At 41.4% G+C, this 27839-nt stretch overlaps 1 protein-coding gene across 1 annotated transcript; it reads right to left on the reverse strand.

The window, feature by feature from the left end:
* Window positions 1-3958: 3958 nt before the first annotated feature.
* Window positions 3959-27591, reverse strand: LOC148191085 (uncharacterized). The gene is made up of 6 exons (XM_088101280.1): window positions 27510-27591; window positions 22341-22349; window positions 13186-13531; window positions 11441-12993; window positions 11075-11324; window positions 3959-4073 (listed from the first exon to the last, which is right to left on the reverse strand). Exons 1-6 carry the CDS (start codon window positions 27589-27591, stop codon window positions 3959-3961), a joined length of 2355 nt encoding a protein of 784 aa, XP_087957406.1.
* Window positions 27592-27839: the final 248 nt, after the last annotated feature.

The following is a 27839-nucleotide window of genomic DNA, read 5'->3' on the forward strand; positions in this document are numbered from 1 at the left end:
ATAGCAACAGGAAATTGTTGTGCCTAAATCTTATGGATGAAACAACAATTGGAGGACTTTGATATCTTCCTTGATCACATTCCTCTGAAATGTGACAACACTTGTGCAATAAACCTAACCAAGAACCCTATAATGCACTCTAGAACTAAGAATATAGAGATTGGGCATCACTTCTTAAGAGATCATATCCAAAAGGGGGACTGCAAGATAGAATATATTGATACTTTGCATCAATAAGCAGACATTTTTACAAAAGCCTTGCCTAAGGATAGGTTCTATGATCTTAGAAGAGAGTTAGGAGTTATAGATATGTCTTAATCTTAAGATTCATGACCTTTTTAAGTTTTTCGTACTTCCAGCGTATTTAATCGATTATTATGGGAAAATAATCTATTATTTTGAGCTTGTAGAAAAGATTTTCATTCGCTAATATCGATTATTACAACTCATAATTGATTATCCTAACTTGCATTGCAATTTGGGTAGTCATGAGCAGACAATCGATTATTACCAATCAATAATCAATTATCATGCAATTTCTGGAAATTAACTTATGAACAGATAATCAATTATCACTTACACTAATCGATTATCACGCGTGCAGAGCCCAAAATAAAGTCGTTACAACGACTATAAATGACTATAAACGGCTAGTTTTCGAATCCTTCCTATAAATAACCCCTCATAATCGATTAATAGCCACTCCTCTACACCCAAAACTCTGTCCAACTCATTCTTGCATCAAAACTCCCTCTTTCTCTCATCACTTTTCACATATCCAAATTCTCTCATCTTGCCATGGCTGAATCAAGGAGACCTCCCAGAAGGGCAGTTGGAGCTATGTCATCTAGACCCCGTGCTCCTCGTCCAGCAACCATTGAAGGATGGATCTCTGATCAAGAAGAACATGCAGAATATATTCATTTCATGCAAGAGCGTCGGATCATGGCTGTGAAATTCATCCGACTAGATTTCTACCAATTCTATGGCTTTCAATTCCCTGATCTATTTAGGGCTCAAGGTCTCACTCATCTTGTAGAACAAAAGGGGTGCATATATCCTGATCTCATCTGAGTGTTCTACTTCAACCTAAGGTACCGCGAGGGAATCATCACAACAAAGGTCAAAGGGGTTCCCATTATTTTGGATGATGACGTTTGGACAAATGTTGCACAGCTCACCATTTGGGATGATGCTGTGAAAGTTCATCTTGGGGTGCCAGATTTCAACCGAATTCTTGCTTTCCAATCCTTTCTCCGTTATCCTGAACAACAAACAAATCATCATCAATTACTGGTGGGTGACTTCAAAGTTGAAGAACGCTTAATTCATTATTTGATTGTGTGGCTTTTGTGCCCCCGTGCCACAAATCATGTTTAGTGTTTTGAGTAGGATCTTCTTCTTCTATATGGGATTTTAAATCACATACATATCGATAGGCCTGCACTCATCTCTGACACTATGTTGAAGGCTAAAAAGTATCATGCCTACCATCTTCCTTATACACTCCTCATTTCTAGAATTCTTGAATACAAAGGAGTGAATGTGGAAGGAGAGCTCACCCAAACCATCCGAGCAATTGGCACTGAAATTGGGGAGACAACGTTTCGTTAGATGGGTTTTGTTGCTCGTGGGCGTGTGATCATTCACAAGGATGACGATCACCAAGGTAATGAAGATGATGATATGGATGCTCACATGGCTAAACCAGTCAGAGCTGTTGCTCCTTCTGATGTTGGTCCTTCCCAAATGCCTTCCTCTTCCACCCTATCCATGGAGGAACATTTTTCCAAGTTGTCCAAACAACTAGAGGACATGAGTCTTGCTCAACAAGCTCATTTTGATCAAATCTTTGAGTGGCAGCAAACTCATGAAGACTATGTGATTGACCAGTTCAACGACTTTGACACACGTCTTGGAAACATTGAAAATCATCTCAATCTTCATTCTCCAGAAAGACCTCCCAGTCCATAATTTTAGACTTTAGGCCTATTGTTTGTTTGTTTGCTTGTGTTTGTTTTGTTTTAAATTAGCAAGATGCTTCTAAATATCTATCTATGACACTTTCTCTCCAATTAAATAAAATGCTCTCTTGTTCCAATTTTGTTTTAAATTAGTGCATACATTATTTTAAAGAGGGGGAGCATCTTTTAAGGGGGAGATGTTTACTCTTTTTGCTTCTGATCAAAAAGGGGGAGAAGCACAAATTCATAGTCCAGTTACTGCTAACTTGTTTCTTTGTGAGTTTGAATTTGTTTTTGCAGATAACACAAAGTTGCTTTTAAACAAATGATTTTTTATCATCATCAAAAAGGGGGAGATTGTTACCAATGAGTTGCATTGGTATTTTAATAGAAAATGATTTTGATGATGCTGTAAGAGAAGAACTCAAAGAATGAAGTTGTAATTTATTTAAAAGCACTTTTGTAGACTGGAAATGTATTAGGAATAACCTTGAACATGTAAACACTTAGAAATTTACTATCTTTAGGATATCTATGCATATAATCGATTATGTGATGTAATAATCGATTATCACGAGCCTTGTTCAAAAACCATTGCTCTCACAGATAATCAATTATTGCTTGAAATAATCGATTATCATGGTCTGGATGAGAATTGCCCAAGTCTCGCATATAATCGATTATTCCTCAAAATAATCGATTATCACTTTTTTGAAAACCCTGTAACGAATTTGAATAATCGATTATCACTGATAGTTGTAATGTGTCTTTTCAATTTCATACCAGTTGACTATATATAGTTATTTTAAAACCCTTAGACGGTTAACCTGAGTTTTTTGAGAATACAGTGTAACCTGAGAAAATTCCAAAAAGCTAGTTCATTGCATTGCCTTGTCTTGTGAATAGGAGAAGCTCGCACTTTGTGTGTCAAAGGTCGAAGCGATTCTCTTCAAGTTGGCAAAGATGTTATCTTCCAGTTCGTTGGTCAAAGGAAGATTGTTTCTGCACTGTTCTGATTCGTTGGTCGAAGGAAAGTGTAGGTTGTTCGCTTCTTGTTCGTTGGTCAAAGGAAGCTCCCTTCCGATTCATTTGTCGAAGGAAGGTTTCATCTTTATATTTACATTCACTTTATTGTAATATATTAAAACCAATTTTAGTGAAAACGTTAATCACTTTTTATAGTGATTAACAACTGGACGTAGAATCTTTTGATTCAAACCAGGATAAAAATTATGTTTGAATTTTTCTACTCCCTACACTCTTTATGTTTTCCACATATCAACTGTTCGATAAAATTTCTCTAAGAAAATAAATTTTCTAAAAACGGATTATCTTAACTTGATTTGTGATCATAACACGCTTTCCACTTATTTTATTCTGTTGTGTGACTCTACGATACCGGCTGTCCTGATACCGACACCTTCTCCCTTTAAATTCGTCCAATGGGTATGCATGGGAGCCTCCTTTAAACTCTAGAATGTTCTTCAAGGCTTCAAACAAGCTAAAAGGTTTCTCCTTATTCTTCTTCCATTCTCCCAGCCCAACTCAAGTTGTTGCTCCGTGGACGGATCTCCATCAAGCTCCCTAGATGAGTTTCCATTAATTATCACAAGATTTATATCTTGAGCATCTTTTCAAAGAGGAAGAGGAAGACGTGAATCCAAGAGATCTTTCACTAACATATTTTGTGAGTAGTTACGTCTGGTAAAGATGAGATTAATTGTCTAGTGTGTTTTCCCATTAATGCTTCGAAACCCACCATTCCAAAACTATAAACATCACATTCTTTTTGTCACACTCAAAATATAAGCAAGCTTTGTTGCAAGTAACATTAAAATAAAGTTAACTCAACTTATAAGAATATATGGTTACATCAATTCTACATATTGATAAAGATATTGTGGTTTTGTAATACAAAATAGCATTCTTCTTGAGCAATGTAGCCATAGGTGCCAAGTACTAAGGTTTCATTTAAAGAAATAGGATCAAGTAGTCTAGCTTTGCAATATATCTCGATTCATCAATTGATGGATCATAACTTCATGAAAAGGTACAGATAATGACAGTTTGAGACTAAATAGTTTATCAGCCACTTTTTCCATTGATGGCCTTGATGACAAATTTATGAACACCGAAAAACGGTGCCACAAACTTGTTTAACAATCGGCAAGTGTGACCGAATCGTATCAAGTAATAAAACTTGGTAAGACCAAGTATCGTTCTCCCAAAGGACTCAAGGCCTAGTTAGTTATATGATTTGTTGATTATTTAAGACTTGTGAACAATTGATTATAGGTTTCAAATGCAAAAGACAATAAGTAAACATGTATGCATGAGTTTGATCAATGGAAAAGAGGAACACAAACACTTAAACGAATTAGATGGATGAGTATGTTGTTGGGGTAATCAATTTCATCTTATCCACTCTCATATATTTTTAGGAATTCATCATTCTTATCATCAATGCTAATGCCACTCTCTAAATCACCTTGCAAGAAGGCCTATCCTTAATTACGAGTTCATACAATTCCTAGCATTCCTAGTAATTAGTTCTGAAGTGCAGGAGCTTAAAGGCAACCAATATGCTATTGGGAGAAATTCCCCGGATTTAGACTTCCCCGTACGTTCCCGTATCGACAAAATCAATAATCATGGCAATGATTGAGTTAAACAAAGCAAGCAATAAGCAAAGAGGAAAAACCCTAGCTAAAGATGAAAGAAAGCATATATCTTAATATAAGACATTAAATCAAATTCCATATATGAGAGTTTCACAAGACTACATTGATTCCCCAACAACAATACAAGGTTTAGTTCACCATATTCATGGTGAAACTAGATGAACAATAATGAAAGAATGAAAGAGATAGAACAACCCTAGAAAGAGAAGAGGAGAGTTGTCACCATCTCCCAATCTACCCCCAAGGGGTGAAAAGTGTGTTTCTGCTTCCTCCCACCCAAAGATACAAACCCTAGGATGTGCAAGTCCTTAAATAGGGCATAAAAATAACATAAAACAAGTCCAAGCCCATAAAAACAAAAGAAAACGGTCCAAGCCCACTTAGAATGGCGCTCAGCAGTATTTTACCGCTGAGCGGTAATACCGCATGAACCATTTTGCCCCCAACTGCTGGTTTTGCCCCTCAGCGATGATTTTGGCACCTGAAAAGTGCCGCTCAGCGGTATTTTACCGCTCAGCGCTACTCGGTCACACTTTTTCTGCGTTCTGGTTGGTTTTTCAGCATTCTGGTTGACTGGTTGACTTTTCTGGTTGACTGGTTGACTTTTCTCGTTGACTGGTTGACTTTTCTGGTTTCTGGTTGACTTTTCAGCACTCCAATCATTCGATACTTCAATTCTTCTTTCAAATCATTCAATTAGCCTACAAAATCAAGGGAATCTTGCACAGAACCAATAAATTCACTTTCAACTCTCTTATTCACAAAACTAAAGCAAAAATATGAGTTCAAGCTAGTTTCTAAGTCTTAAAGGTTGCTTTTGGTATCAATTTTAAGCATAAAAATAACGGTTTTTCAACCTTTATCACAACCCCAAACTTAAAACTTTGCTTGTCCTCAAGCAAACAAGATGTAACTCAATCTTCCATCAATCCATATAATGGTTCACCACATTCAAAAATCCTTCTTTCAAGACAAGTAAATACTCAATTTAGCTCATCATCAAGACTTCAATCAAGATGTACACATGCTTTTAGTGATCACTCAAACACATACTATCCAACAAATGCTATTTTCATGAATGATCAATTAACTAAGCAAAGATGTTCTTATGTGTCCATGGAATCTATCCTCACTAGATAAAGTGTTTCACTCAAACACACAAGTGTATAGGAGATATTCACTCATTCACTCTACTATTACAATGTCACACATGAATCAACTTTGCCTTTCATTTAACCACAATCAAAAACACTTACCAGCAAGCATCATCACAAGGACTTTTCTATGGCTTATAACATGGCTGGGCTAACAAGAAAATTGGTTTTTCTAGATCACAAAACCCTTAAGTTAAGAGAAACATATAAACACAATCATTCTTATTTATTCCCAACTTTCTTTTGCATTAAGCTTTGCTTTTTCTTTTCTTTTCTTTCTCTTTTTCTTTTTCTTTTCACATACTTAATTCTTAGCTTTTAGCTCAATGCTTTCAATTCTCTTTCTATTTTCCAACAACCCCAAACTTGAACATTTGTCAATACCACAAAATATTTTCTACTTAACTCAAGGTAAAGCTTTTCACAAGGGGTTACCAAATTATGTTCAAGGCTACGGGTTCAAAGGATAGAACACATAGTGCTCTCTTTTGAGGGCTCAAATCATGCATTTGGCTAATAAAAGGGTTACCAACAAATGGCCTTGATCATATGATGCAAACAAGCAATTGATTCAATCATAGAAAACCTAGGAAAAATCAGTCATGCTTTCAAAGTAATAGCATTCATTCAATAACAACTCTGGAGCTCAAAACCTCACATATAAGCTCATTCACATTCCACATATAACATCCTGCTTAGAATCATAATCACAATCACAATATCTTGCATTTGTTCACAATGCTTGTGAACCACCTGTATAAGCATATAATGTGCACATCTCAACATCAATCTATATCAAAGCATCATCAAGCATTACTTTATCAAACAATCATAATCACAAGCAAACCATCACAACAGGCAAAATTTCCAATTGAGTACATCAAATCCTATTCTAAAAACAAAAGTGATTGATAAAACAAATCCTGCTCTAGTGCTTTGAAAAACTCAGCCCCATCAATGATGCTCTCTCCCAACCCCAAACTTAGATGGAAAACTAGTGAGAAAGTGAGTGGAAGGGAGATTTTCTAAAGAGGAATGAAAGGAAAAATGTAGAGAACCTTTGGAAAAGTGTTTAGGAGTGTGTGTGCATAAAAGAATCTGAAAATAGACGCCAAAACGTGACTTAGGGTATAAAAATACCCTAATGGGCTCGGGTTCCGCTAAGGGGCAACCTAAGCCCATTCTGCGACACTACCGCTCAGCGGTAGTTTGCCGCTCAGCGGCACTTTCGTGAAGTGCTCTTCTTCTTCCTAGGTTAACCTAGGTGCCTCCTACCCATGCCCCTCACTTGCTCCCTGTAATTAAGTTCTCAGATCACTCAAACATTCAATCCCTATCATGCAACTAAAGCATAATCAAAACAAACAATACAGATAAAATCAATCAATTGGGTTGCCTCCCAGGTAGCGCTTGTTTAACATCACGAGCCTGACCCAAAATCCTCCAGCATCCTTCAGTAGATGCAAATCTTTCTTACCAATACCCATAAGTAGGTGTATACAAACATAGTATCCTTCAGTAGATACTCTTCCGCCTAACATCCATCAGTAGATGTAAACCCTGTAACAAACTTATAACAAAAATAAAAATACCCAAAAGTTCAAAATTACATCACCAAACCAAAAATTAAAAGTTCTTAAATCACTGAGTTGCCTCCCAGCAAGCGCTCTTTTAACGTCACTAGCTTGACCCAATAAAGCTCATGTTCCATCTTCTTTTTCTTCTTTCTACTGAACTTCTTCAGAAATTTGATCAAACTAGGAACATGTTGCAGTGTCTCAATCATAGGAACTTTAATCTCCAATTTCTTGAAGATTTCCATGAAGCACTTAAATTTCTTTTCCTTCCTATGATACTTCTTTGGATGAGGAAGAGGTTTTTCATATGATTCTTTCTTTTTTTCTCTCGTCCTCTTTTTCTTTTCTCTCATTTTCTTTTTTTCTTTTCTTTTTCTGCTCACTTTCTCAATCTTCACACAAATTTTCTCTTCTTCTTTCTCTTCTCTCTCTTTTCTCTCTTCTCTCTCTTCTTTTTCCAACTCAACTTTTTCAACATTTACACTCACTAGCACTTCACACTCTTCCCTGGGGTTAACCTCAGTATTAGCCCCAAAATTTTTGTCAGGCCTTTCTTCCAATTGCTTGGTAATCTGACCCATTTGAATCTCCAAGTTCTTAATAGCAGCTTCAGTGCTCTTTTGAGAAGATTCAGTTTTATGTATGAATTGCTGAAGAGTTTCTTCCAACCTTGTTGATCTTTCATTAAGTATAGAAATTTGTTGCCATAAGGTTGGTTGTTGGTTTTGCTTGTTAAATTGCCCTTCTTGTCCAGCTTGCCCACTTTGTCCTTGACCAATGCCTGGGTGTGGTGTCCACCCTTGATTGAAGTTCCCTTGACAGTATGGAAATTGATTGGCCATGAAGTTAACATCCTCTAAAGCTTCCACTGGAAAGGCGCATTGACCATTTATATGGTCACCACCACATAATTCACACATCTGTGGTTGAACCTGTGCAACAGTCTTTAACTCTTTTGGCAGTTGTGCAAGTATCTTTGTGAGATTCTCCAATTGTCGAGTTAGTATCTTGTTCTGAGCTAGCAAGGCATCATTGGATTGCAACTGTAGAACTCCTTTTTGTTGAATAGGAGCTCCTCTTTCATTGTTCAGCTCATTGTCATTAGTAGCCATGTTTTCAATTATTTTAGTTGCTTCCTCTAGAGTCTTCCATTTAATATTGCCTCCAGCTGAGGCATCTAGCATCAGCTTGGTTTGCGAAACAAGACCTCCAAGGAAGATTAGGATTACATCTACTTCGTCAAATCGATGTGTGGGAGTCTTTCTTAATAGGCTTTTGTACCTGTCCCATGCATGACCTAGTGATTCCTCCATGCCTTTCCTGAAAGAAGAGATCTCTTGCTTTCCTTTGTTTACCTTGGATTGTGGGAAGTATTTGTTCAAGAACTTTGTCACCACAGCTTCCCACTCTGTAAAGCTCCTTTCTGGAAAAGAGTTCAACCAAAGCTTAGCGTTGCCTCCTAATGAGAATGGAAACAGGATAAGTTTGATTGCTTCGTCAGGCACCCCATTTATCTTCACTGTATTGCAAATTTCATTAAAGGTTGTAAGGTGCTCATATGGGCTTTCATGAGACAACCCATTAAATTGATTACTCTTAACCAGTTGGATCAACGCCGGTTTCACCTCCATGTTGGCTGCATAGACCCTCGGTCTTGCTATGCTGTTAAAATGTTGAGGGCCAACCACATTGGTGTAATCTGCAAGAGTCCGTCTAACATTATTATTCTCCATCTCCTCAATGCTGTGGTGAGAACCTTGTGGTGAAGATTGTAAAAGATCTTCCGGAGGAGGGAAAAGTTCTCTAGATGTACGGATTCTTCTCCTCCGTCTTTCTCGTCTAAGCCATCAAGAAGAGGTTCAGAGGTTTTCTTGCTTCTAGTTCGAATTGCTTCCTGCATACACAAGAAAACAAGTCCCTAGAAAAATTTGTTAGCACAAAAAGATAGAGAAGATATAAAATAAGAGACAAGAAGATAAAAGATAGAAAGATAGAAGATAAAAATAAAAACAGAAAAAATAAAAATAGAAAACAGAAAAAATAAAAACAGAAAATAAAATAAATAAAATAAAATAAAATAAAAATAAAATAAAAATCGAAAAATAAAAACAGAAAATAAAAACAGAAATTCAAAATTCGAAAACAAAAATTCAAAATTCAAAAACAAGTCAAAGATAATCAATAATCACACAAATAAACTAGTTAAACCACGAGTCCCCGGCAACGGCGCCAAAAACTTGATGACAAATTTATGAACACCGAAAAACGGCGCCACAAACTTGTTTAACAATCGACAAGTGTGACCAAATCGTATCAAGTAATAAAACTCGGTAAGACCAAGTATCGTTCTCCCAAAGGACTCACGGCCTAGTTAGTTATATGATTTGTTGATTATTTAAGACTTATGAACAATTGATTATAGGTTTCAAATGCAAAAGACAATAAGTAAACATGTATGCATGAGTTTGATCAATGGAAAAGAGGAACACAAACACTTAAACGAATTAGATGGATGAGTATGTTGTTGGGGTAATCAATTTCATCTTATCCACTCTCATATATTTTTAGGAATTCATCATTCTTATCATCAATGCTAATGCCACTCTCTAAATCACCTTGCAAGAAGACCTATCCTTAATTACGAGTTCATACAATTCCTAGCATTCCTAGTAATTAGTTTTGAAGTGCAGGAGCTTAAAGGCAACCAATATGCTATTGGGAGAAATTCCCCGGATCTAGACTTCCCCGTACGTTCCCATATCGACAAAATCAATAATCATGGCAATGAATGAGTTAAACAAAGCAAGCAATAAGCAAAGAGGAAAAACCCTAGCTAAAGATGAAAGAAAGCATATATCTTAATATAAGACATTAAATCAAATTCCATATATGAGAGTTTCACAAGACTACATTGATTCCCCAACAACAATACAAGGTTTAGTTCACCATATTCATGGTGAAACTAGATGAACAATAATGAAAGAATGAAAGAGATAGAAAAACCCTAGAAAGAGAAGAGGAGAGCTGTCACCATCTCCCAATCTACCCCCAAGGGGTGAAAAGTGTGTTTCTGCTTCCTCCCAGCCAAAGATATAAACCCTAGGACGTGCAAGTCCTTAAATAAGGCATAAAAATAACATAAAACAAGTCCAAGCCCATAAAAACAACAGAAAACCAGTCCAAGCGCACTTAGAATGGCGCTCAGCGGTATTTTACCGCTGAGCGGTAATACCGCATGAACCATTTTGCCCCCAACTGCTGTTTTTGCCCCTCAGCGGTGATTTTGGCACCTGAAAAGTGCCGCTCAGCGGTATTTTACCGCTCAGCGCCACTCGGTCACACTTTTTCTGCGTTCTGGTTGGTTTTTCAGCATTCTGGTTGACTGGTTGACTTTTCTAGTTGACTGGTTGACTTTTCTCGTTGACTGGTTGACTTTTCTCATTGACTGGTTGACTTTTCTGGTTTCTGGTTGACTTTTCAGCACTCCAATCATTCGATACTTCAATTCTTCTTTCAAATCATTCAATTAGCCTACAAAATCAAGGGAATCTTGCACAAAACCAATAAATTCACTTTCAACTCTCTTATTCACAAAACTAAAGCAAAAATATGAGTTCAAGCTAGTTTCTAAGTCTTAAAGGTTGCTTTTGGTATCAATTTTAAGCATAAAAATAACGGTTTTTCAACTGTTATCAGGCCTCAAGTTTGGTTTGGAGCACAAACATGAGAATGATATTGTTAAAGCAAGCTTAATATCTTGAGCATCTTTCTGAAGAGGAAGAGGAAGACGTGAATCCAAGAGATCTTTCACTAACATATGTTGAGTAGTTAGGTCTGCTAAATATGAGATTAGCTCTCCAGGATGTTTTCCCATTAATACTTCCAAAGCCACCACTCCAAAACTATAAACATCACATTTTTCTGTCATGCTAAATGTATACGCAACCTCTGTTGTAGACAAAAATAAATAAATAAAGTTAACTCAACTTATAAAAATATATCGTTACATCAATTCTAGAGATTGATAAAAATATTGTGGTTTTGTAATACAAAATAGCATTCACCTGGAGCAATGTAGCCATAGGTGCCAACTACTAAGGTTTGATTTGAAGAATGAGGATCAAGGAGTCTAGATGTGCCAAAGTCTGAGACAATAGCCTCCAATTGTGAGTTTAACAGAATATTGCTACTTGTTACATCTCGATGAACAATTGGTGGGCTACAATCATGATGCATGTAGGATAAAGCCTTTGCCATCCCTTTAATGACATTCACCCTCTTATTCCAATTCAACTCCTTAGCTTCCACCTCATTATTCAAAATATAAAATAAACTACCTCTTTCCATGTATTGATAGAACAGAAACATGCATCGATTGTGGAGGTAAAACCCATGAAGCTTTACAATGTTTTTATGACAAATTTCTGTTAACATCTTCACCTCATTTCGAAAACTTTTGTCAAATGATGGATTTTGAGATTCCATATGGTGGAACTTTTTTAATGCAACAATGTGTCCACTGGGCAATTTTGCTCTATATACACTACCGTATGCGCCCGTCCCAATGCAATACTTGAGATCAAAATCTTCAGTTGCTTCAATGATATCCTCAAATGCAATTTTCCCATCATAGTTCCATATGGAAAACAAGTCCCCATTCTTTGTTGATATTCCTTCACATTTTTTCTTAGGAATACATGTTGAGAAATATAATATTAGAAGGAGTATTACAACACTGAAGAAAATGACTGGAAGAACAATTAACACAATGATGGGCTTATTTTTTCTACTTTGAGGATTTGTCTCATTGAGCAAGTGGCAATATGTGAAATTGGGCTTGTGGTGATCATCAATTAATGAGTCTTCCTTAAAAGCACAGTAGTCTGGTACCTTTGATTTAGAGTCAAGGTCTTGTGAGAAGTCAAAGGAATTGTATGCAAGGCTTATGTATGATAGACTAGCAAGTTCCTTGTGTACTTTGCCCGAAAAATTATTATAACTAAGATCCAATCGCCTAAGTATGAAGCTTATTTTAAAATGAAATGGAATCTCACCAACAAGAAAATTATGACTAAGATTAAGGTCATCGACACAACCAATTTGAGAGGTTATGCTTCCATTAAACAAGTTGTGGCTTAAATCAATTACTCCTACATAAGGACATTTCATGGTTTCTATAGGGATTGAACCACACAACAGATTTGATGAGAGATTTAAAGAGAACATCTTATCCATTTGTAAAAGTTTTGGAGGTACCAAACCCGAAATCTTATTATGAGAAAGTTGTAAAACTTGTAAATTGGATAAGTTCCCTAATTCTTGGGGGATGTGGCCTTCTATTTGGTTAGAATCAACGAAGAGAAGTATCAAATTCTCCAGACAACCTAAACTGGGAGGAATGGAACCTTTGAGGAAATTATTTGACAGATATAATCTTCGTAATCTTTTGAAATTTCCAAATTCAACGGGTATAGGACCAGTAATTTGATTATATTGAAAAAAGAAGTGGGTCAAGTTCTCTAATTGACTTGAAGTAGTGGGAATTGAACCTGTAAATAAATTACGAGAAAGATATAAAGTCTGCAATTTTGTCAAATTCCCTAATTCTGCTGGAATCCTACCTTCAAGATTGTTTGAATCAAGATAGAGAGTGTTTAAATTCTTTAGATGACCCAATGCAGATGGGATTGAACCTGCTAGAAAATTATCAAAGAGAGATAATGTCTGCAATTGATCAGAACAAGAAAGAGATAGTTAGATTCTCCTATTCAGTGAATTTGTAAGATTAAATGAAGAGAATTACAATAACTTACCATGGAGATGATTCTTAGACAAGACAAGAGAAGTAAGGTTTGTAAGTGTGGTTATTTCTGTGGGGATGGTTCCTCTGAGACCCATTCCAGATAGATACAGAATGAGTAAACTGGGAAAGGCAGTGATGTTCAAATTCTGAATCCAAAGCAAATCTTTTGATGAAGGAATTCTCAAGGGACCTCTGACAATTTCAGTAACACTTCCAGCTTCATTGCAAGAGATACCCTCCCAATCACAATGGTTTGAGATATTTGGATGATCACTCCACCAACCACTGCAGAGCAAAGACTGTCGTTCCTGATTAATGGATGAAGAAGATGATAGCCCAAACATCATATATACTTCATTGATAAGTTAATATACTTTAATGTATAAGTTAATATACTTTAATTTTTAACCAAAATAAAGGTAACCATAAGTTTGTGATAAATGATTTCATGTTTACTTCACATGTATAAACAAATTTTTTTGGAAGAGATTTCTTTAATATGCTTTTTTATTTTATCACAATTCACAAGATTACTCATAAATAAAGGTAAACTAGAGAGGTGGTTAAGCTATTAATGTATACCATATTAACATGTGTTTTGTTGTATTAAATGATGGAAAATATCTTATTCTAAGTATGCAAAGAGTTATTGGTTGGCTTATCAACATGATGGATCAAAGTTTCATGAAAAGGCAAAGATAATGGCAGTTTGAAACTAGAGAGTTTCTTAGACACTTATTGCATTCATGGCCTCAAGTTTAGTTTGGAGCATAAACATGATAATACTATTGTTAATGTTTCTGCTGAGTCCGGGCGGACCCTGTAAAAACACACAAACTTACTGTCGAAGACGAACGGGCGGGCGGCGAAGATACATGGACCGGGCGGACACTGCTGAATCCTACGAACCGGAGCTAGCTGCATTGACGGGCGGCACCAAGATGGACGATCGCTGTTCCATGGCGCTCCAAACCGGGCGGACGTCCTCCAATCCAGACGCTCTCTCTTTGCTCCAAGCCGGGCGGACGTCCTCCAATCCGGACGCTCGCTCTCTACTCCAAGCCGGGCGGACGTCCTCCAATCCGGACGCTCGCTCCACGCTCCAAACCGGGCGGACGTCCTCCTCTCCTGGCGGATGGTCCTTCGTTCCCTGCTCCAAGCTGGACGGGCGTCCTTCCGTACTTAGCGCTGCTCCACACTCCCAGTTGGGGAGGGGCCGGGTACCTGCTAAAGGCACTCCGACGCTCAAGTCAGTAATATGACAGAGCGATCGTGATGCATGTATGCATCCTTATTCAAGTTGGTCCGAGTTCATACCTGAGACCTTTATTTATAGTGAGTTGTAATGGGCTTTTACCTTTTGGGGGCCTGGGGACGGCCCAATAATACCTTAATCTTCGTTAAGGACTTTAATGTGTCATTAGCATTTAACCGTGTAATCAGCAACGTGCGTCGGTTGGGAATGATGGTTGGTCAGGGATGTTACCCTAGGTGGGCGTCCAGCTCTCGGGCGGACGTCCAATCCTTGGGCGGACGTCCAGCTCTTGGGCGGTCGTCCACTCCTTGGGCGGTCGTCCACTCCTTGGGCGGACGTCCAGCTCTTGGGCGGTCGTCCACTCTTTGGGCGGACGTCCAGCTCTTGGGCGGTCGTCCACTCCTTGGGCGGACCGTCCAGCTCTTGGGCGGTCGTCCACTCCTTGGGCGGTCGTCCACTCCTTGGGCGGACGTCCAGCTCTTGGGCGGTCGTCCACTCTTTGGGCGGACGTCCAGCTCTTGGGCGGTCGTCCACTCCTTGGGCGGACGTCCAGCTCTTGATCGGTCGTCCACTCCTTGGGCGGTCGTCCACTCCTTGGGCGGACGTCCAGCTCTTGGGCGGTCGTCCACTCTTTGGGCGGACGTCCAGCTCTTGGGCGGTCGTCCACTCCTTGGGCGGACGTCCAGCTCTTGGGCGGTCGTCCACTCCTTGGGCGGTCGTCCACTCCTTGGGCGGACGTCCAGCTCTTGGGCGGTCGTCCACTCTTTGGGCGGACGTCCAGCTCTTGGGCGGTCGTCCACTCCTTGGGCGGACGTCCAGCTCTTGATCGGTCGTACAATCCTTGGGCGAGCGTCCGGCTCGTGAATGCGTACCAGATTATTGGGCGGACTGGCGGATGACGGACGTCCTTGGACGGACGTCCGGTTCCTAAGGACGCTCGGTCCAGACTGTTTGGCGGACGTCCGGATTATTGGGCGGACATGCCAACTTAGGCGGACGTCCACTTCTCAAATGGCTGGCCGCTAGTCCGGTCCAGCCTCCGGGGCGGACATTTTACCTTGCGCGGACGTCAAGCCTCGGGCGGACGTTCTACTTTGGGTAGACGTCCTCTATCGGTACATATGGCGCCGTCTATGTGGGCGTCCTTCCGTACGGCATCCGGCACCTCCTGTACATAAGCCCCCCAAGTCCTAGTGCACGTAGTGTGCGTAGGAATATGAATAATCATCTAAAACAAGAGAAGATTTGACGCCATGGTCATACATATTTCCCAGACGTTTCGTCCCTCGGCATTTTCCTGAAGAACACTTTTTGTGAGTGTAGAGAGTGCGGTGCTATCTTGTGGTGATAAAATTCCATGTGAGTTCTTCAAATTTTCTCTTACAAACAGGGGTTCTACCCGGTTGGCGGATGGGCATTTGGCCATTTAGGTGACGCTCTGCACTCCCTGGTACATACGTTCTGCCTTGGTTGGCTGGACGCTCGCCACATTGGACGGGCGTTCCATCTTGGGCGGACATCCAAATGGCTCGACGCTCGTCCTGAATTCCATCTTTGGGCGGACGGCCCCTCTTTGGGATGACGTTCTGTCTTGGTTGGCTGGACGCTCGCCATCTTGGACGGGCGTTCCATCTTGGGCGCACGTCCAAATGGTTGGACGTTCGTCCTGAATTCTATCTTTGGGCAGACGGCCCCTCTTTGGGATGACGTTCTGTCTTGGTTGGCTGGACGCTCGCCATCTTGGGCGGACGCTCGTCATTCTGGACGGGCATGCCATCTTGGGCGGACGTCGTTGGACGCTCGCCACATTGGACGGGCGTTCCATCTTGGGCGGTCGTCCACATGGCTGGATGCTCGTCCTATGCCGGGAGGTCCTGTTATTACATAAGCCCCCCAAGCCCGAGCATAATTTTATTGTGCGAAGGGATTTTCTAGATGGCCTCCGAATTGCGGGGTCCTCGTGGAGGTCGACTTGGCGTACCATGGAGGACAAATGGCCGGACGGTTGACTGCTGAATGCCAGATTTGGCTAAGTTATGGACGGTCAGCTCTTGTTGAATGCCAGATTTGGCTAAGTTATGGACGGCCGGCTCTTGTTGAATGCCAGATTTGGCTAAGTTATGGACGGCCGGCTCTTGTTGAATGCCAGATTTGGCTAAGTTATGGACGGCCAGCTCTTGTTGAATGCCAGATTTGGCTAAGTTATGGACGGCCGGCTCTTGTTGAATGCCAGATTTGGCTAAGTTATGGACGGCCGGCTCTTGTTGAATGCCAGATTTGGCTAAGTTATGGACGGCCAGCTCTTGTTGAATGCCAGATTTGGCTAAGTTATGGACGGCCGGCTCTTGTTGAATGCCAGATTTGGCTAAGTTATGGACGGCCGGCTCTTGTTGAATGCCAGATTTGGCTAAGTTATGGACGGCCGGTCAATGATGATAACTGCCAGATTTGGCTAAGTTACGGACGGCCGGCTCTTGTCGAATGCCAGATTTGGCTAAGTTATGGGCGGCCGGTCAATGATGATAACTGCCAGATTTGGCTAAGTTACGGACGGCCGGTCAATGATGATAACTGCCAGATTTGGCTAAGTTACGGACGGCCGGCTCTTCGGTCCTTCGCTTTGATGCCCGGCCAAGCTGAGAGTTGTTCTCGTTGGAACACTCTTTTTCACCAGCTTGGTCTTACTGGGATGGGCGGCCCTTCGCTTTGATGCCCGGCCAAGCTGAGAGTTGTTCTCGTTGGAACACTCTTTTTCACCAGCTTGGTCTTACTGGGATGGGCGGCCCTTCGCTTTGATGCCCGGCCAAGCTGAGAGTTGTTCTCGTTGGAACACTCTTTTTCACCAGCTTGGTCTTACTGGGATGGGCGGCCCTTCGCTTTGATGCCCGGCCAAGCTGAGAGTTGTTCTCGCTGGAACACTCTTTTTCACCAGCTTGGTCTTACTGGGATGGGCGGCCCTTCGCTTTGATGCCCGGCCAAGCTGAGAGTTGTTCTCGTTGGAACACTCTTTTTCACCAGCTTGGTCTTACTGGGATGGGCGGCCCTTCGCTTTGATGCCCGGCCAAGCTGAGAGTTGTTCTCGCTGGAACACTCTTTTTCACCAGCTTGGTCTTACTGGGATGGGCGGCCCTTCGCTTTGATCCCCGGCCAAGCTGAGAGTTGTTCTCGTTGGAACACTCTTTTTCACCAGCTTGGTCTTACTGGGATGGGCGGCCCTTCGCTTTCTCGCCATTGTTGACGGTTACCTGCACTATGAAGGGAACATAGCAAATTTCAAGTTTAAAGAAAGATGTGTCCGTACCTTGTAAGGCCGAAAATATGCTATGGCCAAGTGGCCGAGAATAGGTTGAGGCCGAACGGCCGAGACTATGATGAGACCGAACGTTCTTAAATGTTGAGGACGAACGGCCGGGACTATGCTGAGACCGAACGTTCTTAAATGTGGAGGCCGAACGGCCGCGATTACGCTGAGGCCGAACGGCCAAGGATAGGTTGAGGCCGAACGGTCAATAATACGCTGGGGCCGAGCGGGCCGATAATATGTCGAGGCCGAGTGGCCAAATAGATGTTGAGGCCGAGCGGCCAAGTAGACGCTGAGGCCGAGCGGCCAATAATATGTTGAGGCCGAGCGGGTCTGAAAGGCCAATTGGTACAATTTAGAGTACGTACCTTGGCGGCCAAATGGCCGGACTGCGGGTGTCAACTTTAGCTAAGGTTGAGGCCGAACGGCTAAGACTTGAGGTCGGACGGTCGTGAATGGGGGCCGGATGCTCATTTCTCGTGGTCACCACTGGGTAACTAAAGTCACACGGCCCCACGGTGGGCGCCAAATGTTTCTGCTGAGTCCGGGCGGACCCTGTAAAAACACACAAACTTACTGTCGAAGACGAACGGGCGGGCGGCGAAGATACATGGACCGGGCGGACACTGCTGAATCCTACGATACGGAGCTAGCTGCATTGACGGGCGGCACCAAGATGGACGATCGCTGTTCCATGGCGCTCCAAACCGGGCGGACGTCCTCCAATCCAGACGCTCTCTCTTTGCTCCAAGCCGGGCGGACGTCCTCCAATCCGGACGCTCGCTCTCTACTCCAAGCCGGGCGGACGTCCTCCAATCCGGACGCTCGCTCCACGCTCCAAACCGGGTGGACGTCCTCCTCTCCTGGTGGATGGTCCTTCGTTCCCTACTCCAAGCTGGACGGGCGTCCTTCCGTACTTAGCGCTGCTCCACACTCCCAGTTGGGGAGGGGCCGGGTACCTGCTAAAGGCACTCCGACGCTCAAGTCAGTAATATGACAGAGCGATCGTGATGCATGTATGCATCCTTATTCAAGTTGGTCCGAGTTCATACCTGAGACCTTTATTTATAGTGAGTTGTAATGGGCTTTTACCTTTTGGGGGCCTGGGGACGGCCCAATAATACCTTAATCTTCGTTAAGGACTTTAATGTGTCATTAGCATTTAACCGTGTAATCAGCAACGTGCGTCGGTTGGGAATGATGGTCGGTCAGGGATGTTACCCTAGGTGGGCGTCCAGCTCTCGGGCGGACGTCCAATCCTTGGGCGAACGTCCAGCTCTTGGGCGGTCGTCCACTCCTTGGGCGGTCGTCCACTCCTTGGGCGGACGTCCAGCTCTTGGGCGGTCGTCCACTCTTTGGGCGGACGTCCAGCTCTTGGGCGGTCGTCCACTCCTTGGGCGGTCGTCCACTCCTTGGGCGGACGTCCAGCTCTTGGGCGGTCGTCCACTCTTTGGGCGGACGTCCAGCTCTTGGGCGGTCGTCCACTCCTTGGGCGGACGTCCAGCTCTTGGTCGGTCGTACAATCCTTGGGCGAGCGTCCGGCTCGTGAATGCGTACCAGATTATTGGGCGGACTGGCGGATGACGGACGTCCTTGGACGGACGTCCGGTTCCTAAGGACGCTCGGTCCAGACTGTTTGGCGGACGTCCGGATTATTGGGCGGACATGCCAACTTAGGCGGACGTCCACTTCTCAAATGGCTGGCCGCTAGTCCGGTCCAGCCTCCGGGGCGGACATTTTACCTTGCGCGGACGTCAAGCCTCGGGCGGACGTTCTACTTTGGGTAGACGTCCTCTATCGGTACATATGGCGCCGTCTATGTGGGCGTCCTTCCGTACGGCATCCGGCACCTCTGGTAATAACAGGACCTCCCGGCATAGGACGAGCATCCAGCCATGTGGACGACCGCCCAAGATGGAACGCCCGTCCAATGTGGCGAGCGTCCAACGACGTCCGCCCAAGATGGCATGCCCGTCCAGAATGACGAGCGTCCGTCCAAGATGGCGAGCGTCCAGCCAACCAAGACAGAACGTCATCCCAAAGAGGGGCCGTCTGCCCAAAGATAGAATTCAGGACGAGCGTCCAGCCATTTGGACGTGCGCCCAAGATGGAACGCCCGTCCAAGATGGCGAGCGTCTAGCCAACCAAGACAGAACGTCATCCCAAAGAGGGGCCGTCCGCCCAAAGATGGAATTCAGGACGAGCGTCGAGCCATTTGGACGTCCGCCCAAGATGGAACGTCCGTCCAATGTGGCGAGCGTCCAGCCAACCAAGGCAGAACGTATGTACCAGGGAGTGCAGAGCGTCACCTAAATGGCCAAATGCCCATCCGCCAACCGGGTAGAACCCCTGTTTGTAAGAGAAAATTTGAAGAACTCACATGGAATTTTATCACCACAAGATAGCACCGCACTCTCTACACTCACAAAAAGTGTTCTTCAGGAAAATGCCGAGGGACGAAACGTCTGGGAAATATGTATGACCATGGCGTCAAATCTTCTCTTGTTTTAGATGATTATTCATAATCCTACGCACACTACGTGCACTAGGACTTGGGGGGCTTATGTACCAGAGGTGCCGGATGCCGTACGGAAGGACGCCCACATAGACGGCGCCATATGTACCGATAGAGGACGTCTACCCAAAGTAGAACGTCCGCCCGAGGCTTGACGTCCGCGCAAGGTAAAATGTCCGCCCCGGAGGCTGGACCGGACTAGCGGCCAGCCATTTGAGAAGTGGACGTCCGCCTAAGTTGGCATGTCCGCCCAATAATCCGGACGTCCGCCAAACAGTCTGGACCGAGCGTCCTTAGGAACCGGACGTCCGTCCAAGGACGTCCGTCATCCGCCAGTCCGCCCAATAATCTGGTACGCATTCACGAGCCGGACGCACGCCCAAGGATTGTACGACCGACCAAGAGCTGGACGTCCGCCCAAGGAGTGGACGACCGCCCAAGAGCTGGACGTCCGCCCAAAGAGTGGACGACCGCCCAAGAGCTGGACGTCCGCCCAAGGAGTGGACGACCGCCCAAGAGCTGGACGTCCGCCCAAGGAGTGGACGACCGCCCAAGAGCTGGACGTCCGCCCAAAGAGTGGACGACCGCCCAAGAGCTGGACGTCCGCCCAAGGAGTGGACGACCGCCCAAGAGCTGGACGTCCGCCCAAGGATTGGACGTCCGCCCGAGAGCTGGACGCCCACCTAGGGTAACATCCCTGACCGACCATCATTCCCAACCGACGCACGTTGCTGATTACACGGTTAAATGCTAATGACACATTAAAGTCCTTAACGAAGATTAAGGTATTATTGGGCCGTCCCCAGGCCCCCAAAAGGTAAAAGCCCATTACAACTCACTATAAATAAAGGTCTCAGGTATGAACTCGGACTAACTTGAATAAGGATGCATACATGCATCACGATCGCTCTGTCATATTACTGACTTGAGCGTCGGAGTGCCTTTAGCAGGTACCCGGCCCCTCCCCAACTGGGAGTGTGGAGCAGCACTAAGTACGGAAGGACGCCCGTCCAGCTTGGAGCAGGGAACGAAGGACCATCCGCCAGGAGAGGAGGACGTCCGCCCGGTTTGGAGCGTGGAGCGAGCGTCCGGATTGGAGGACGTCCGCCCGGCTTGGAGTAGAGAGCGAGCGTCCGGATTGGAGGACGTCCGCCCGGCTTGGAGCAAAGAGAGAGCGTCTGGATTGGAGGACGTCCGCCCGGTTTGGAGCGCCATGGAACAGCGATCGTCCATCTTGGTGCCGCCCGTCAATGCAGCTAGCTCCGGTTCGTAGGATTCAGCAGTGTCCGCCCGGTCCATGTATCTTCGCCGCCCGCCCGTTCGTCTTCGACAGTAAGTTTGTGTGTTTTTACAGGGTCCGCCCGGACTCAGCAGAAACAGTTAACATAAGATTTATATCTTTAGCATCTTTCTAAAGAGGAAGAGAAAGACGTGAATCCAAGAGATCTTTCTCGAACATGTTTTTAATAGTTGGGTTTCATAAAGATTAGATTAGCTCTCTAAGATGTTTTCCCATTAGTGTTTCCAAAGTCACCATCCCAAAACTATAAACATCGCAATTTTTTGTCACGCTCAATGTACAAGCAAACTTTGTTGTAGACAAAATAGAAATAAAGTTAACTCAACTTGTAAAAATATATTATTACATCAATTCTAGAGATTGAAAAAAAAAATTATGGTTCTAGAATAGAAAATAACATTAACCTAGAGCAATGTAGCCATAGGTGTCAACTACAATGGAAGAATCGGGATCAAGGAGTTTAGTTGCGCCAAAGTCTGAAACATAAGCTTGTAATTGTGAGTTTAATTGAACATTGCTAGTTGTTATATCACGATGAACGTTGGCTACAATCACTATGCATGTAGGATAAAGCTTTTGCCATCTCTTTAATCATATTCATCCTCTTACTCTAATTCAACTTTTTAGCTTCCACCTCATTATTCAAAATATAAAATAAACTACCTCTTTCCATGTATGGATAGACTACGAACATGCACCGTGGAGGCAAAAGCCATGAAGCTTTACAATATTTTCACATTTTCACCTCATTCTGAAAACTTTTGTCAAATGATGGATTTTGAGATTCCACACGATGGAGCTGTTTTAATGCAACAATATTTTCACTGGGTAGTTGTTCTCTGTAGAGACTGACATATGTGCTTGTCCCAATACAATACTTAAGGTCAAAGTCTTCATTTGGTTTAATGAAGACTTTTTATAAGACGATGTTGTTTGTATGTTTTGGTTCATTTTCGATAGATTTGTTCGACTTATAAGCACTCCAGAAGTTCTAGAGAGGTTTGTGACAATAGAGAAGGAGATTGTGAATATTGAAGAAGGGTCGATTCAGTCAAGTGAGAGGATCAATTTGGTCGCAGAAGCAGAAGGTATGAATACAAAATCGTATTCCCGTTATTCACTTGTTGTGTTAATTGGAATTGGATATCACAGAACATCTAGCTCCTTCTCAATTATTTTCCCCTATCATCATTTTTAATTAAACTTTCTTGTGCTAAATTCTTATTTCTTTCAATAATTCTGCAACTATTCAATATTCAATTACAAAGGTCATTACTTTTTTTCTTCTTTGGCTAATCTAATTGGAAGGGTATCAAATTACTTTGATTTTTTGTACGATCTTCTGTAAGAAAGACTAGCACATGAACCCCTAGGCAGTATCATTAGCCACTTCTCACCTGGTGTTTCATAAAGTTCTATAAAGAAAGACCTATTAAAAATATTTTTCATTTATCTATGCAGCTGTGTGCAATAGCTTTTAAATACGGAACACCTCAAGAGTAATTCTTTAACTTTGGTTGATGATCTTGCATCTGAAACTCCTGGTCCATGTGAGAGTGCTACCGTTACCTATTCGAGTGGGAGACGTAATTAAACACGATCATAATAAGTAGAAAAGACAATGAACGACTGCTAATGGACGAATGAATCTCTTTTATTGATGGTAATATTTGAATAAACAAAAGTAAACAAGGGTAATTGGGAGCATAACCTCTGTCAATTACTTGGGAACATAACCTCCCTCACATGAACATAGCCTCTAGCTTTATTTATACTAATTATTTTTTGCCCATTGTGCTAAATCTTTCCCTGGAACATTATTCTAAGTAAAATATTTTCCTAGAACAAAATATGAATATTGTTCTAAATAAAATATTTTCCTACAATAAAATATTTCCCTAGAATAAAATATTTCCCTAGAATAAAATATTTTCCTAGAATAAAATATGAATATTGTTCTAAATAAAATATTTCTCAAGAATAAAATCTTTCCCTAAAATAAAATATGAATATTGTTCTAAATAAACTAAATATTTCCTTCCTATCCTAACTACAAGCAATTAGGATAGTAACTGCTTCAACCGGTCGGCTCTAGCTCTTCATCGCCTTCCGTTCGACTTACTTCCCACTAAATCCTCCGCCTTCTTCAACCGGTCGGCTCTATCTCTTCCCCGCTGTTAAACCGATTTTTGTCGCCTAAAATCAGAACAAACTAAGTTTCCCCACTAATGAAGTATAGGGACAACCTAGGTATCAATCCAAAGACTTGGCTAAAATTAAGCCTAAAGTGTAGAATTAAATCTTGTATTTATTTACTATTTATTAACTACTAAAGCAAAGTGGGGAAAAGAAATATGAACAATGAAATTAAAGAGAAAAGAATGAAGGAATTAAATCTGTATAAAAGAAAGAAAAGAAAAAAATGAAGAAAGAAAATGTAATTTGAAATAAAAGAAAAGAAATGAGAATAAAACTCTAAACTACCTAAACAGAAACAGAAATGAAACTACTATGAGAACTTAAATGCAACTAAAATGATCCTAAACTAATGAGCATTATTACTGCCTAATAACAGAATCTAAAGATTATCACTGCAATAGGTAAATGATGCAAGAAAACAAGAAAATAAACCTAACTAAGAATGCTAAGAACAGTGGAACATATAACAAAACTTAAATGGAAGGAAAATAAAATCATAATCAAAACTAAGACTATTCTAACATCAAGTCAACAAAAATACTGAAAATGAAGAAGAAAACTAAAGATATTGGATAGAAAGCAACAACAGAGGCAAATGTGCAATAAACTGAATGAAAGAGTCTCAATTCCTCTTCGGAAAGACATTCCGAGAAAGTTAAGCCCTCCTTGGGGTCTTTTGAGTTCGTATTTCAGAACTTCAAATGGAAATTCTCACTCAATTATTCAATCAATACACACTTCCACAAGAACAGGATTACAACACTGAGATTGAAATCACACATACTGGAAAATAGAAAGAAACATAATAGAAACAGAAAACCGAATGAATCTTTAGGCATTGGATTCAACTCTAACTCGAGAAGACTTCTCGGAAAAAAATGCTCAATACAGAGTCATTTAATTCCAAAAGGAATTATAGAATGCAGAGATACAGAATCCAATTCATTTTCTCAGAACATAACAATGGCAGAAATCAAAATCACAGAACAAAATCAACACAAACGAGAATAGAAAAAAAAACTTTTATTAATATGAAAAGAAGATTACAACTATATCAGAAGTCACCAAGATTCGTGCGGCTATCACTCACGCACTTGTCTCGGCGAAATCCAGAATCAAGAACAGTATCCTATTCTAAGAAAAGCGAATAAAACCCTAAACTCTAGAACGGAGAACTGTAAAATGAAAAGGTAGAAAGTGTATGAAGAAGTGTTCTCTATATCTCCCTATTTACATGGTGAAGGCCCTTTATATAGGGTCAAAAAACGAAAAGAGAAAAGGAAGGGGGAAAAGAAAAATGGGAGAGGGGGAACCTTGCTATAACGCTTCGAGCTTCACCTTGATCCAACGGTCTCCAAAAGCTTTGCTCTTCAAACCCTCCGATCCACTTAAGCTTCGGTCAGCTTCTTCTCTGGCGAGGATCGTGCTCCGGTCACGTCTTCAGCTTCACCGGTCAGGTTCTTCTTTGGGTAAGTGGCAAGAGCTTTTCTTCTCCCTTCTCTCGCACAAGCCCTAGCTTACGTGTTTCTACTCTCTTCCAAATGAATGTGCTTGAGAGAATGTTATTTTCTCAAATGAGCTGCTCTGCAATGACCCCCCAAAAGCTGCCTCCATTGAAACTCACCGTTTCACTTAAGCCCATACCAGCATTGGCAGCCCAATTATCCAATCAGCAGCTGTCTTCCAATTGCAGCACCATTGTAGCAGGCCAGCGCTGCCTTCAATTTCACTTGCAGCAGCTTAATGTTAAAACAGTGGCCCAAAACAGCGGCCCAAATTTAATCCAGCAGCTCATTTCAATTCAACACCTCTCAATCAACTTCTATTATAGCCCAAATGTTGTCCCAATCTGTAAAAAAAATCAAACAACAATTAAGAAAAAGAAGAGAAATTATGCAATTAAAACAAAACATTTTTATTGAAAGAATTTCAGAAAAATACTAATTTCCTAATTATTAACAAAAGCTAAAAATTACACCTAAAAACCTCTTTTTAACTAAAATTTTATAAAACTAAAGAATTAAGAGAAAAACATAAAACTAATCTAATTCTAAGAAATTAAAAACTAAAGAAATCTAAGAAAAGATTTTTAACCTAGAAAAATATGTAAATCTAGAGTGTTATCACCCGCCTTTCGCCGTTCGGCTTGCTTCCTCCTGCCTCCTACCGTTCGGCTCCCCTGCCTTCTTTGTTTTATCACCCAGTATCCTATCAACTACCACAAAAGAAAAGAAGTCTCAAATGTTTGAAATTTTTTCACAAAAATAGGAAAAGATGAGGATGACATTGAAAAGATATTTTTGGTCATGAGAGAATTGATGAATCTAAACTTTCAGAAGATGTTGAAAGTCTTCAACATTGTGGGCAAGTGATCATAGACTCGATGACACCATAGCTTTAATTTACTTTCTAATTATTAAATTTTTTATTTATTGTTTATAATTTTTTGGAAATGGTGATAAGATAGTTTAATTTATTCAGTAAACAATTTATTTTGGATGCAGGGCATGCAGCATGGCTTAATTGGATTTAGTCACCTTCTTCCCGGTTTTCTTCCTCAAACAAATTTTACTGAAGATTTAATGGTCGTTCAAAGGGTCTAAGACTTCTTCATTGGGTGGTAAGTAATAATCCAGGCATATTTCAGATTCCATCCAACTTGGCTTGTGTAGCTACTATTCTGATTAAAACTCATGGTCAAATGGTTTTGGATTAAAATTGGTTTCATCTTGGTTGCATAGTCAGTTTTAATTGCCTTGAATTTTTACTGCACATGTTGCACTAATCTTTGCCAACTTATGGGCAATAATTGAATTGTAAAAGCTAACCAACAATTGTTTCATCACAATTATCTTTTCCTACTGTCATAACCAGTTTGGTCTGTTATTATTTCACTTAAACTTCCAGTCTGAACCAGTTTGTCATTAGATGTCCAATGTTATTTCTGGTTTGACTGATTGAACTGCAGTAAGTCTTGAAGTTTTAAAGCTAGAAACAACAACAGCCTTCATCTTGGAACCTTGGCAGACCTTCCAATCAATTCATTCTCAGCACTTGAATACAGCAGCAGAATTACGAAGCTGCGAAGCCAAAGAAGCATAAGTCAAGTTGTCCATATGTCACAATCTATATCATTACAAATATTGTGTGTACTTGCTGGATTTGGAATGTTGTAGCTATGCAGATTTATTCTGGAAGTTGAATGAACTTTATTTGGAGATTCAATGTTGTTTAAGAAGCCAAAATTCCTGCAGAAGCTAAAACTTTTGTTTCTCTGATTTTGCATTGTTTCTAGACCATAATATTTTTCTTCTATACATAAAATTTAGTAAAAAAGAAAGCCCATAAACTAACTTTAACCTATAAGACTTTAGGAGTATTTAGCCTGTAAACTTTTTTTAATAAAAGACTGTTTTGGTACTGTGAGTTTTTTGGGCTCCAACTCACGTGAGCTAGGACTAAATCTTATCAAATGGACTAAATCTTATCAAATGGACTAACTTGACAGTTCTAGTATTAGGTGATGTGAATTGGACATTAGATTACTCATTAAACGTCAATACACGTCGGCTGCCCAACCTCAGACGTCAAAATAGACGTTAGACATGGGGGATCTGATGTCTCTCAACGTTGAGCGTCCACTGGCTTGCGTTATGCGAGAAAATCCTTAGACTGCTACGGGAAGACATTTATCGTCAAACAGTGCACTATAGACATTGGATAGGGTACTAACCAACGTCACATAGGACACTAACACGACGTCGTTCCTGATTTATGGTAGAAGATAGCTCAGCAATCATATAAAAGGCCATAAGTATTAAATTGCAAACACAGTTAGCCATGCTTGATTGGTTCAGATTCAAATGCCTTCAATAACTCATCAATTATATTTGTTATATATAATTATGCAATTGGCCATTACATTTGTTATAACTCATCAATACTTAAATAATAGTTTCCAAATGGAAGCATCCTATCAAAAATTTTCTACCCTTTTCGGTAATTTATTTTTATTCAAACTATTGTTATTTTTGTATTTTTACTCTAATTCCACAAACTTCTTCCTTTATGAAAGTAAAAATCGTGTCAT

This window comes from Vigna umbellata, chromosome 11, assembly GCF_029865625.1.
Source record: "Vigna umbellata cultivar VRB3 chromosome 11, Vumbellata_1.0, whole genome shotgun sequence".
Lineage (NCBI taxonomy): Eukaryota > Viridiplantae > Streptophyta > Magnoliopsida > Fabales > Fabaceae > Vigna > Vigna umbellata.